Below are 12,985 nucleotides of genomic sequence, written 5' to 3'. Positions count from 1 at the left end.
CGATCTTGGCTGACTGCAACCTCCGCCTCCTGGGTTCAAGCAATTCCCCTGCCTCCGCCTTCTGGGTAGCTGGGACTACAGGTGCACACCACCATGCCCAGCTAATTTTTGTATTTTTAGTAGAGACAGGGTTTCACCATGTTGACCAGGCTGGTCTCGACTCCTGAACTCAGGTGATCTGCCTGCCTCGGCCTCCCAAAGTGCTGGGATTATAGGTGTGAACCACCGTGTCTGGCCTAATTTTTGTGTTTTTAGTAGACATGGAGTTTCACAATGTTAGCCAGGCTGGTCTGGAACTCCTGATCTCAGGTGATCTACCTGTCTTGGCCTCGCAAAGTGCTGGGATTACAGGTGTGAGCCACCATGCCTGGCCTCATGTCCTATATGTTAATTCAACCTATATTTGCATTCCTCTGGAGCTTTTAGTCTGTGGAGGGGTCAGCACACTAAGGCCTGAAGGCCAAATCTGGCCGGCCATCTGTTTTTATAAATAAAGTTTTATTGGAACACAGTCATACCTACTCATTTACATATTGGTGATGGCTATTTCTGCACTTTGATGATGGCAGGGTTGAGTAGTTGGGGCATAGAATATGTAGCTCATGAAACGTGAAATATTTATCTGGTTCTTCATAGAAAATGTGTGCCAACCCCTGCTTTGTTCTTGTGGGACAGACAGATTACGATAGACAGTAAATAAGAAAATCTCAGGCTGGGTGCAGTAGCTCACACCTGTAATCCCAGCACTTTGGGAGGCGGAGGCAGGCAGATCACCTGAGGTCAGGAGTTCGAGACCAGCCTGGCCAACATGGTGAAACCCCGTCTCTACTAAAAAAATACAAAAAATTAGCCAGGTGTGGTGGTGGGTACCTGTAATCCCAGCCACTCGGGAAGCTGAGGCAGGATAATTGCTTGAACCTGGAAGATAGAGATTGCACCACTGCACTCCAGCCTGGGTGACAGAGCAAGACTCTAAGAAAGAAAAAAAAAAAGAATCTTTGACAGTGGTAAATGCTACAAAAAAACAGTAACAGTAAAGCATGACTAGGTGGGTAAAGGGTTGCTTCCCAGTGGTCTGGGGAAGCCTCTGTTTTGAGGCAACATTGAACTGTGTGAATCTTCCAGAAGGCTGATTTGGGCAGAAGTGGCAGCAAAAACAAAGGCTTTGGGGCACTTAAGAACTTGAGAGGCCAGGGGCAGTGGCTCATACTTGTAATCCCAGCACTTTGGGAGGCTGAAGCAGGAGAATTGCTTGAGCCCAGGAGTTCAAGACCAGCCTAGGCAACATAGCAAGACCCTGTCTCTACCAAAACAAAACAAAACAAAACTAGTCAGACGTGGTGATGTGTACCTGTAGTCCCAGCTACTTGGGAGGCTGAGGCAGGGTGATTGCTTGAGCCCAGGAGTTGGAGGCTGCAGTGAGCTGTGATTGCACCACTACACTCCAGCCTGGGCGACAGAGTGAGACCCTGTCTCAAAAATACAAAATGTAAATAAAGCTACGCCGGGTGCAGTGGCTCATGCCTGTAATCCCAATACTTTGGGAGGCCGAGGTGGGCGGATCACTTGAGGTCAGGAGTTCGAGACTAGCCTGGCTAACATGGTGAAACTCTGTCTCCACTAAAAATACAAAAATTAACCGGGTGTGGTGGTGCGTGCCTATAATCCCAGCTACATGGGAGGCTGAGGCAGGAGAATCACTGGAATCCAGGAGGCAGAGGCTGCAGTGAGCTGAGATGACACCACTGCATTCCAGCTTGGGGAACAAGAGTGAAACTCCGTCTCAAAAAAAAAAAAAACACCCCAAAACTGGTGCTCAGTGAAGGGAGGAATAAGACTCACCCAAACAGGACCCTATAAAAATAATAAAATGCTTAGATTTTATTTCAAGAACAATGGGAAGTTCTGGAAGGTTTTAGTGGCGAAGAAGGGGATGGCATGTTCCAGTTTATTTTTGTAAACATTTCTCAGGGCTGCATGAGCAGCGGCTCATGCCTGTAATCCCAGTGCTTTGGGAGGCTAAGGTAGGAGGATTGCTTGAGCCCAGGAGTTTGAGGCTGTAGTGAGCTATGATCATGTCATTGTACTCTAGCCTGTGGTGACAGTGAGACCCCAGCTGGGTTGTTGTTGTTGTTGTTATTTAAAAAAAGGCTGGACACGTAGCTCACACCTGTAATCCCAGTACTTTGGGAGGCTGAGGCGAGTGGATCACTTGAGGTCAGGTGTTTGAGACCAGCCTGGCCAACGTGGTGAAACCCCATCTCTACTAAAAATACAAAAAATTAGCTGGACATGGTGGCTTGTTCCTGTAGTCCCAGCTACTTGGAAGGCTGAGGCAAGAGAATTGCTTGAACCTGGGAGATGGAGGTAGCAGTGAGCCAAGATCACGCCATTGCACTCCAGCCTGGGCATCAGAGTGAGACTCCATCTCAAAAAAAAAAAAAAAAAAAAAAAAGCCCTGGTGCAGTGGCTTACACCTGTGATCCCAGCACTTTGAGAGGCCGAGGTGGGTGTATCACACGTCAGGGGAGTTGGCCTGGCTAACATGGTGAAGCCTCGTATTTACTAAAAATACAAAAATTAGCCGGGCATGGTGGCGAGTGCCTGTAATCCCAGCTACTCGGGAGGCTGAGGCAGATGAACTGCTAGAATCCGGGAGGCAGAGGTTGCAGTGGGCTGAGATTGTGCTACTGCACTCCAGCCTGGGTGACAGAGTAAGACTCTGTCTCTAAATAAATAAATAAATAAATAAATAAATAAAATAAAGCTTTCTAGCCGAAGTGTTTGGAAGGGACTCTCCAGGGCAGCTGAGAGGTCAGGGAGGAGGCTTCTAGAATGAAGTCCAGGTGAGTGATGATGGCAGTTTGGGCTGGGGTAGCAGGAGCGTGGATAAGTAGAAAGACTTGGCTTGTATTTTAGAGGAAGAACCAGCAGAGCTTGCTCATGTTTTGCATCTGAGGCAAGGAGAAGCATGAAAGGAGATGGCTGGATTTTTTGCCCAAACAACTTGGAAGCAAATTCCAACTTGCAGGGTGCCCTTAAGGCAAATCGTTTCCATATCTGAGTTTTTTCCCCCATATCTGGAAGATGGGTCAAGCCATCTCTTCCTGACAAGGTTGACAATGCTGTTACAAAGGAAATCTAGCTTAGAGGAAGTCTCCAATAAACGCAGCTTGTCTCCTTGCATTGAAGTCCCTGAGTAGGAGGTCTGTTCATCTGTCCCCTCTTCCTATCTCCTCCCCTGGCTCTAAGGTGGGTTAGGGGCCCTGATCATGGGTTCTGACAGGTTTATGGGCCTAAGGTTTACTCTGGTGAGACTGTCTTCTGTCATTCCCTTTCTGTTCCTACCCTAGTCCAGCTTCCTTCAAGTGCTATCCCTTTGGTCTCCCATGGCCTGGACAACTGGCCATCCCTGGGGCCACTGTTTTGCCCTCAGGTTCTGGATGAAAGACAGCTGGATTCATGGTCCTTACTGCTGAGTGAGTCTATGATCTTGGGTAAGTGGCCTCTGAGAGTCCTATGTGATGAATATTTCAGGCCATGGCAAACAGGGTCCTGCTACCTACATTTATGGTTAAGGAATAAATAATTCCCAGGCTGGGCAACATGGGACACCCTGTCTCTACAAAAATATATAAAAAAATTAGCCAAGCCTGGTGGTGTGTGCCTGTGGGTCCTAGCTACTTGGGAGGCTGAGATGGGAGGATTGCTTGAGACTGGGAGGCTAAGGTTACAGTGAATGGTGATCGTGCCACTGCATTCCAGCCTGGGTGACAGAGTGAGACCCTGTCTCAAAATAGAAGAAGGCTGGGCACAGTAGCTCAGGCCTGTGATTACAGCACTTTGGGAGGCCAAGGCAGGAGGATCACTTGAGTTCAGGAGTTTGAGACCAGCCTGGGCAACATGGCAAAACCTCGTCTCTACAAAAATTAACCAGGCATGCTGGCGCATGCCTGTATTCCTAGCTACTCAGGAGACCGAGGCAAGATAATCGCTTGAGCCTGGAAGGTGGAGGTTGCAGTGAGCCGAGATTGTACACCATTCCATTCCAGCCTGAGAGATGGGAGTGAAACCCTGTCTCAAAAAACAAAACAAAACAAAACAGCCGGCGCGGTGGCTCACGCCTGTAATCCCAGCACTTTGGGAGGCCGAGGCAGGCAGATCACGAGGTCAGGAGTTTGAGACCAGTCTGGCCAACATAGTGAAACCCCGTCTCTACTAAAAATACACAAAAAATTAGCTGGGCTTGGTGGTGGGCGCCTGTAATCCCAGCTACTCGGGAGACTGAGGCAGGAGAATTGCATGAACCCGGGAGGCGGAGCTTGCAGTGAGCCGAGATCGCGCCACTGCACTCCACCCTGGGCTACAGAGCGAGACTCAATCTCAAAAAAAAAACAAAAAACAAAAACAAAAAGCCCCAGGCACAGTGGCTCACGTCTGTAATTGCTTGAGCTCAAGAGTTCAAAACCAGCCTGGGCAACATGGTAAGACCCTGTCTCTCTTAAAAAAAAAAAAATTGAAAAAGAAAAAAAAGTTATCTAAAGAGCCTGATAGACTACGTAAGTGCTGATTCAATATTAATCGCTGGGAATTTTAGTCTTATTATTCAGTCTTCCTGGGTCCTGCCAAGTGTGAGCAATTCATAGCAAATGGAGGGTCTGTGTGAAGGTTCACTTCTGGCCAGGATGACCCTTCCTTACCAGCTGTTGGGGGAACTGTGTGTGCATGTGTATGTACATGCATATAAACACATTCACTTGTGAATTTTATAATACAAATATTTTGCAATACAAAAATGTAAAAATATGCCCTAATTTTAAACTCCTTTCTGGTGCTTCTTGTTGTTGAAGGTAAAGTACTTTTTAGGGCTAGGTGCCGTGGCTCATGCCTGTAATCCCAGCCCTTTGGGAGGCCGAGGTGGGCGGATCACTTGAGGTCAGGAGTTCAAGACAAGCCTGGCCAACATGGCAAAACACTGTCTCTGCTAAAAATACAAAAATTAGCTGGGCGTAGTGGCGCGTGCCTGTAATCCCAGCTACTCAGGAGGCTGAGGGAGGAGAATCTCTTGAACCCAGGAGGCAGAGGTTACAGTGAACCGAGATCGTGCCACTGCACTCCAGCTTGGGCGACAGAGCGAGACTCTGTCAAAAACAAAACAAAACAAAACAAAAAAACTTAGCCCCATTTACTAATAGTATTTTATTTACCATCTTGTCAATTTTTCAGTGTGCAGTTCAGTATATACACATTGTTGTGCAACAGATCTCTGGAATCATTTTGTAAAACTGAAACTCTTGAACAATAACTCCTTTTCCTCCTTCCCCCCCGTCCTTGGTAACCACTATTCTACTTTCTGTTTCTAAGATTTTGATTACTTTAGATACTTCATAAGTGGAATTGTGAGGTATTTGTCTTTGTGTGATTAGGTTCTCTCACTGAGCGTAATGTCCTCAAGTTTCATCCATGTTGTAGCATATAATAAGATATTTTTTCTTTTCTTTTCTTTTTTGGAGACGGAGTTTCACTCTTGTCACCCAGGCTGGAGTGCAATGGTGCGATCTCAGCTCACAGCAACCTCCACCTCTCGGGTTCAAGCAGTACTCTTGCCTTAACCTCCTAAGTAGCTGGGATTACAGGTGCGTGCCACCATACCCAGCTAATTTTGTATTTTTACTTTTATATTATTTATTTATTTATTTATTTTGAGATGGAGTTTCCCTCTTGTTGCCCAGGCTGGAGTACAATGGTGTAATCTCGGCTCACCTCAATCTCCACCTCCCGGGTTCAAGCAATTCTCCTGCTTCAGCCTCCGGAGTAGCTGGGGTTATAGGCATGAGCCACCATGTCCGGGTAATTTTGTATTTTTAGTAGAGATGGGGTTTCTCCATGTTGGTCAGGCTGGTCTCGAACTCCTGACCTCAGGTGATCCAACCACCTTGGCTCCCCAAAGTGTTGGGATTACAGGTGTGAGCCACTGCACCTGGCCATTTTTTCTTTTTTAAAGACTGAATTAGGCTGGGTGCAGTGGCTTACACCTGTAATCCCAGCGCTTTGGGAGGCCAAGGCCGGCAGATTGCTTGAGCTCAGGAATTTGAGACCAGCCTGGGTAACATGGAGAAGTCCTGTCTCTACAAAAAATATAAAAATTAGCCCATTGTGGTGGCACATACCTGTAGTCCCAGCTACTTAAGAAGCTGAGGTGGGAGGATGCCTTGAGCCCAGGAGTTTGAGACCTGCCTGGGCAACACAGCAAGACCCCATCTCTTAGCAGCAATATGATCTTTTTTTTTTTTTTTTCTGTCTCTTGGCTGTTGTGACTAATGCTGCAATGAAGACGGGTATGCAAATATCTCTTTAAGATCCTCTTTTCAATTCTTTTCAATTTATATCCAGAAATGGGATTGCTGGATCATATGATAATTCTATTTTTAATTTTTTTGAGGAACTTCCATGCTCTTTCTCATAGCAGCTCTACCATTTTATTCGACTCTCAACCGTGCACAAGGGTTCCAATTTCTCCACATCTTCACCAACACTTATTATTTGACAGTGGCCATTCTAAGGGGTCTTAGGGATATTTCATTGTGGTTTTGATTTGCATTTCCCCGATGACCAGTGATGTTGAGCATCTTTTCATATGCTTGTTTTCTATTTGCATATCTCCTTTGGGAAAGTATGTATTCAAATCATTTGCTCTTTTTGTTTGTTTTTGAGACGGAGTCTCACTCTGTTGCCCAGGCTGGATGGAGTGCAGTGGTGCGATCTCGGCTCGCTGCAAGCTCCACCTCCTGGGTTCACACCATTCTCCTGCCTCAGCCTCCTGAGTAGCTGGGACTACAGGCAACTGCCACCACACCTGGCTAATTTTTTGTATTTTTAGTAGAGATGGGGTTTCACCATGTTAGCCAGGATGGACTCGATCTCCTGACATCGTGATCTGCCCCCTGCCTCGGCCTCCCAAAGTGCTGGGATCACAGGTGTGAGCCACCGCACCCAGCCCATTTGCTCATTTGTAAATCGAGTTTTTGTTGTTCCATTGTGGAAATTTATTATTTTTAAAATTTTTATTTGAGACAGAGTTTCTCTCTTGTTGCCCACGCTGGAGCGCAATGGTGCAATCTTGGCTCACTGCAACCTCCGCATCCCGGGTTCAAGTGATTCTCCTGCCTCAGCCTTCCGAGTAGCTGGGATTACAGGTGCACCACCATGCCCAGAAAATTTTTATATTTTGAGGAGAGACAGGGTTTCACCATGTTGGCCAGGCTGGTCTCAAACTCCTGACCTCAGGTGATCCACCCACCTTGGCATCCCGAAGTGCTGGGATTACAGGCGTGAGCCACCAAGCCTGACTGGTAGTAATTTATTTTTTATATAATTTTTTTTCTTCTTTTTTTGGTAGAGACGAGGTTTTGCCATGTTGCTCAGGCTGGTCTAAAACTACCGGGCCCAAGTGATCTGCCTGCCTGGGCCTCCCAAAGTGCAGGGATCACAAGCATGAACCACCATGCCTGGCTGTAATTTTTCATATATTCTGGATATTAACCCTTTACCAGATAATATCGTTTGCAAACTTTTTTTTTCCCCATTCTGTAGGTTGCCTTTTCACTGTGTTGGTCATTTGTTTTGCTCTATAGCTATCCTTAAGTTTGTTGCAAACCCATTTGTCTATCTTTTGTCTTGTTGCCTGTGTTTTGCTGTCATATCCAAGAAATCATTGCCAAATCCAATGTCATGAAGCTTTTCCCCATGTTTTCTTCTAGGAGCACTACAGTTTCAGGTCTTATGTTTAAGTCTTTAAAAAATTTTGTGTTTTTGTATATGGTATAAGGTAAGGGTCCAACTTCTTTCTTTTGTATGTGGTTATACAGTTTTCTCAGCACCATTTGTTAAAGACACAATCTTTCCCTCATGTTCTGGTGCTGTAAAAAAAAAAAAATTCTGGCCGGTTGCAGTGGCTTAGGCCTATAATCCCAGCACTTTGGGAGGCGGAGGCAAGTGGACTGCTTGAGGCTAGGAGTCCCAGACTAGCCTGGCCAACATGGTGAAACCCTGTCTCTACCACTAAAAATACAAAAATTAGCCAGGCGTGGTGGAGTACGCCTGTAATCCCAGCCTACTAGGGAGGCTGAGGCATGAGGATTACTTGAACCTGGGAGGCAGAGGTTGCAGTGAGCCAAGATCTCACCACTGCACGCCAGCCGGGGTGACAGAGTGAGACAGGGTCTTACCCTGTCACCCAGGCAGGAGTCCAGTGGCCCAATCATGGCTCATTGCAGCCTACACTGCCAGGGTTCAAGCCATCCTCCCACTTCAGCCTCCCAAGTAGCTAGGATTACAGGTGTGTGTCACCATGCCCAGCAAATCTTTGTATTTTTTGTAGAGATGGGGTATCCCTATGTTGCTCAGGCTGGTCTTGAACTCCTAACCTCAAGCGATCCTCCCACCTGGGCCTCTCAAAGCACTGGGATTACAGGCGTGAGCCACTGCGCCTGGCATGGTGCTTCTTAATTTATTCTTACTTTTTATTTTTATTTTTTTGAGACAAGGTCTTGCTCTGTCTCCCAGGCTGGAATGTAGTGGTAAAATCATGGCTCACTGCAACCTCTGCCTCTCTGGTTCAAGTGATCTTCCTGTCTCAACCTCTGGAGTAGTTTGGACTACGGGTACATGCCACCACGCCTAGCTAATTTTTGCTTTTCTTTTTTTCTTTCTTTCTTTCTTTTTTTTTTTTTTTTTTTTTTTTTTTGAGATGCAGTTTCTCTATGTTACCTAGGCTGGTCTAAAACTCCTGGGCTGAAGCGATCCTCCCACCCTGGCCTCCCAAAGTGCTGGGATGACAGGCGTGAGCCACGTGGTTCTTAAAAAAGGCAACAAAAAACCCCACACACACTGGGTATAGAAGTGGCACGGGCCTCTATACACTGTGAGATTCTTGGTACTAGCTACGAATTCTGTGCATATTGAAGATTTTCTAGAGTAGGTGCAATTACCCCGTTTTACAGATGAGGACACAGAGGCTGAGCCCTAGTGACCCACCCAAGGTCGTATAGCCAGCAAATAGATGGAGGTTGGATTGGAACTGAGGACTTTACTCAAGGGCTCTCACAAGCCCTTGGGGGCTTCTCGCTGCTTTATCCCCATCACACCTGAAAGAATGAATGAATGAATGCCTCGGGCACCGTGCCCACCTCCCAGCAAACCGTGGAGCTTGGACGAGCCCACTGCTCCGCGTGGGGGTGCGTGCCCGCCTTGCGCATGCGTGTTCCCTGGGCATGGCCGGCTCCGTTCCATCCTTCTGCACAGGGTATCGCCTCTCTCCGTTTGGTACCTCCCCTTCTCCCCCACGCCCGGACTGGGGTGGTAGACGCCGCCTCCGCTCATCGCCCCTCCCCATCGGTTTCCGCGCGAAAAGCCGGGGCGCCTGCGCTGCCGCCGCCGCGTCTGCTGAAGCCTCCGAGATGCCGGCGCGTACCGCCCCAGCCCGGGTGCCCACACTGGCCGTCCCGGCCATCTCGCTGCCCGACGATGTCCGCAGGCGGTAGGTACCATGGGGGGGAACACGGACTCGGGGGGACAGGCAGGGCGCTGGGTGGGGGGTCGCTTCCCCTCGGGGTGGCCGGTGGCCGCTGCTGACAGACGGGCGCGCATGCGTGGGGTGGTGCGGCGCGCAGCGGCAGTTGGCGCGGGCAGGGTGGCACTTCCGGTCGCGCGTGCCCGGGCTGTTTGGCGCCAAAATGGGCCGTGGATTCCCCCGTAGCTCCCTGGTGGCTAGAAACTAGGCGGGGTGGGGGTTCTCTTTTGATACGCAAATACAGCAAGCTTTGGGTTCGTCTCCGGGGTCCCCTTCTTCAAGCAGCGGTGGCCCCGGCTCCTGCGTCCAGCTTGGTTGCACAGGAAGTGGGCAGCCCGCGGCCAACGGACACCCCTCGGGCACCGGCACTTCGGCCTCCACTTCCGGTGTCCGGCCTGGTCCCCGGGGGCGCTTCTGTGGTGGGGGGTCCCTCAGTGCCTTTCCCCCAAAGCTGTGCATCCCGATGGCGGCCTCCAGAGACGGATGTCACCCGTCGGGGCCTGGGCTGGGCTGGCTCATGTTTGAGAGCCCAGCCTTCCGTGGGGGTACTCATTCTGTCACTTGGGACTGTGTGCTTCTTGCTCCTTGGGAAAGTCCATGTTTTGGCAGGAACTTTAACCGTGCATTGCAGCGCAGGGCCCGGGAAACGTGAAGGCTGCATGATTGGTCTTTTCCTGTAAATCTGTGCCTGTGAGCCGTGGGCATCAGGGACGTCTTGCTAATGAGAACTGGCCACACTTTCGTGTGTGTTTCTGTGTGTTCTTTAGTATGTGTGTCTAATGTTGGAGGCCCTGGCTTTAGCAGTTCATGCCTCTGTCCAACTTCCGTGCACAAGGATCAGTGGGAGCACTGGTCCCAGCCCCTTGTTCATGAATGCCATCAGTTCATTCCTGAAAATTTGTTCAAGTGAGGTGTGCATGAGTCATAGGAACCCTCACCAGGCGTGGACACTTCCAGCTGGATTTGTGAAAGCACTCTTTGCCATTTTTCTATTTCCTTGGGCTTGTTAACTGACCTGGTTGGGCCAGTCCAGTTCTGATTTGGGTCTTTGGGGAGGGATGGATATTTGGTTCAACCCCCGCTTTTTCTCTTTTTTTGAAGGCTGGGTGCTGTGGCTTACGCCTGTAATCCCAGCAATTTGGGAGGCAGTGGCGGACGAATCTCTTGAGCCAGGAGTTTGAGACCAGCCTGGGCAACAGGGCAAAACTCCATCTCTACTAAAAATACAAAAATTAGCCAGGAGTAGTGTCGTGCGCCTGTGGTCCCAACTACTCAACAGACTAAGGTGGGAGTATCACTTGAGCCCCAGAGGTTGAGGCTGTGTGTAGCGAGCTGAGATCGCGCTATTGCACTCCAGCCTGGGTGACAGAGTGAGACCCTGTCTCAAAGAAACACTTTTTGTTTTTAGAAATGGGTCTCACTGTCTTCCAGGCTGGAGTGCCCTGGCACAAGTATAACTCACTGTAGCCTTGAACTCCTGGGCTCAAGGGATTCTCAGCCTCTTGAGTAGCTGGGACCACAAGGCACCCACCACCATGCCCAGCTGACTTTCTTAGTTTTTGTTTCTGTATACGTGAGGTTTCACCATATTGCCCGGGCTGGTCTTAAACCCCTGCCCTCACGCAATCCTCCTGCCTGTGTGTCCCAAAGGTTAGGATTACAAGTATGAGCCATCATGCCTTAACTACTACTTTCTTTTTTTTGTTTGTTTTTTGAGATGGAGTCTCATTCTTTCACCCAGGCTGGAATGCAGTGGCGTGATCTCGGCTCACTGCAACCTCCACTTCCGGGGTTCAAGTGATTCTCCTGTCTCAGCCTCCCAAGTAGCTGGGATTACAGGTGCACACCACCACGCCTGGCTAGTTTTTGTGTTTTCAGTAGAGTCGGGGTTTCTCCATGTTGGCCAGGCTGGTCTCGAACTCCTGACCTCAAGTGATCCACCTGCCTCAGCCTCCCAAAGTGCTGGGATTATAGTCAAACCACTTCTTAACCAGTTAGTGGGTATATATCTTCTTGAATCATCTGTGCCAGTATCCTCCCAAAATAAAACTTGATTTAAAATGGAATGGAAGTGAAATTATGAAAGTGCCTGGCTTCATGATGTTACACCCAATTCAGAGAAGTTTGGGCCCGGCCTTCCTTTTTTATTCCTTTTTTTTATTTTGTAGAGATGGGGTCTTGCCATGTTGCTCAGGCTGGTCTTCGATTCCTGGCCTCAAGCGATCCTCCTGACTCAGCTTCCCAACGTGTTGGGATTACGGGTGTGAGCCACCATGCCTAGCCTGCCCAGCCTTCTTGAAAACATGACCTCCACTGGCTCGATGACCTTAAACAAGTGTATGCCACCTCTATATCCATAGTCTAGGAATAATGACATGGGTTTTCAGCTGGTATTGGGTTAAATGAGAATATGCATGGCACATAAAGGTTCACATGCTAGTGGCTAACTTAGCTTGTTTTTTTCAGTTTTTTTTTAAGAGACAGGATCTCACTGTGTCACCCAGGCTGGAATGCAGTGGCACAATCATGGCTTACTGCAGCCTTGAACCCCTGAGCTCAAGCAATCCTCCTGCCTTAGCCTCCTGAGTGGCTGACACATGTCACCATGCCCAGCTAATCCTTAAAAAATTTTTTAGAAGGCTGGGCGCGGTGGCTCACGTCTGTAATCCCAGCACTTTGGGAGGCCGAGATGGGCAGATCACCTGAGGTCAGGAGTTTGAGACCAGCCTGGCCAACGTGGCGAAACCCCATCTCTACTAAAAATACAAAAAAATTAGCCAGGTATGGTGGCGGGCGCCTGTAATCCCAGCTACTCGGGAGGCTGAGGCAGGATAATCGCTTGAACCCAGGAGGCGGAGGTTGCAGTGAGCGGAGATTGCACCGTTGCACTCCAGCCTGGGCAACAGGAGCGAAACTCTGTCTCAGAAAAAAAAAAAATTTTTTTTAGAGATGAGGGTCTTGCTTTGTTGCCCAGGCTGGTCTTGAACTCCTGGACTGAAGCAGTCCTCTGCTTTGGCCTCCCAAAGGGCTGAGATTACAGGCGTGAGCCACTGGGCTGGGCCATTATTCCTCAAGAGTTCTTAAAAGTGGATGTGGATGCTGCAGGAGTTAACTGCCAGGAAGCAGGAATTCCTGCTAAGGTCTGCTGCTTGCCAAAGCCTTTCCCTTCAACAGGGGTTGCCAGTAGGCCACTGGCTCAGGGGCTCTGTTGGCCCTGTGCAAATATTTTGTTTGGCTGAATTGGAATACCATTAGGTGAGCCTTACAATCCACCATTGACCCTGGGTTCCACATTTCTTTCAACTCAGATTGCTTCACTGTAGGCATTGGAGTTTTGGAGGACTGCTTTTGACCATGTGGTAGACATTGAAATTGTAGTTTATATGACTCACTCCACATATATATATATATATT

At 48.7% G+C, this 12,985-nt stretch overlaps 1 protein-coding gene across 12 annotated transcripts in view; it reads left to right on the top strand.

Annotated features, from left to right (window-relative positions):
- The first annotated feature begins 9,007 nt into the window (after positions 1-9,007).
- The window catches only part of DNMT1 (DNA methyltransferase 1), a 73,939-nt gene continuing 69,961 nt past the window's right edge, over positions 9,008-12,985 (top strand). For all 12 annotated transcript variants that reach the window (XM_054539630.2, XM_054539627.2, XM_054539629.2 and 9 more), the window contains exon 1: positions 9,008-9,538. In XM_054539630.2, coding sequence (XP_054395605.2) covers positions 9,159-9,538 — 380 coding nt within the window. In that variant the 5' untranslated portion in view covers positions 9,008-9,158. The remainder of the gene's footprint in view (positions 9,539-12,985) is intronic.

Source organism: Pongo abelii, chromosome 20 (genome assembly GCF_028885655.2).
Source record: "Pongo abelii isolate AG06213 chromosome 20, NHGRI_mPonAbe1-v2.0_pri, whole genome shotgun sequence".
Lineage (NCBI taxonomy): Eukaryota > Metazoa > Chordata > Mammalia > Primates > Hominidae > Pongo > Pongo abelii.
This window is presented reverse-complemented; position numbering and strand designations above follow the sequence as displayed.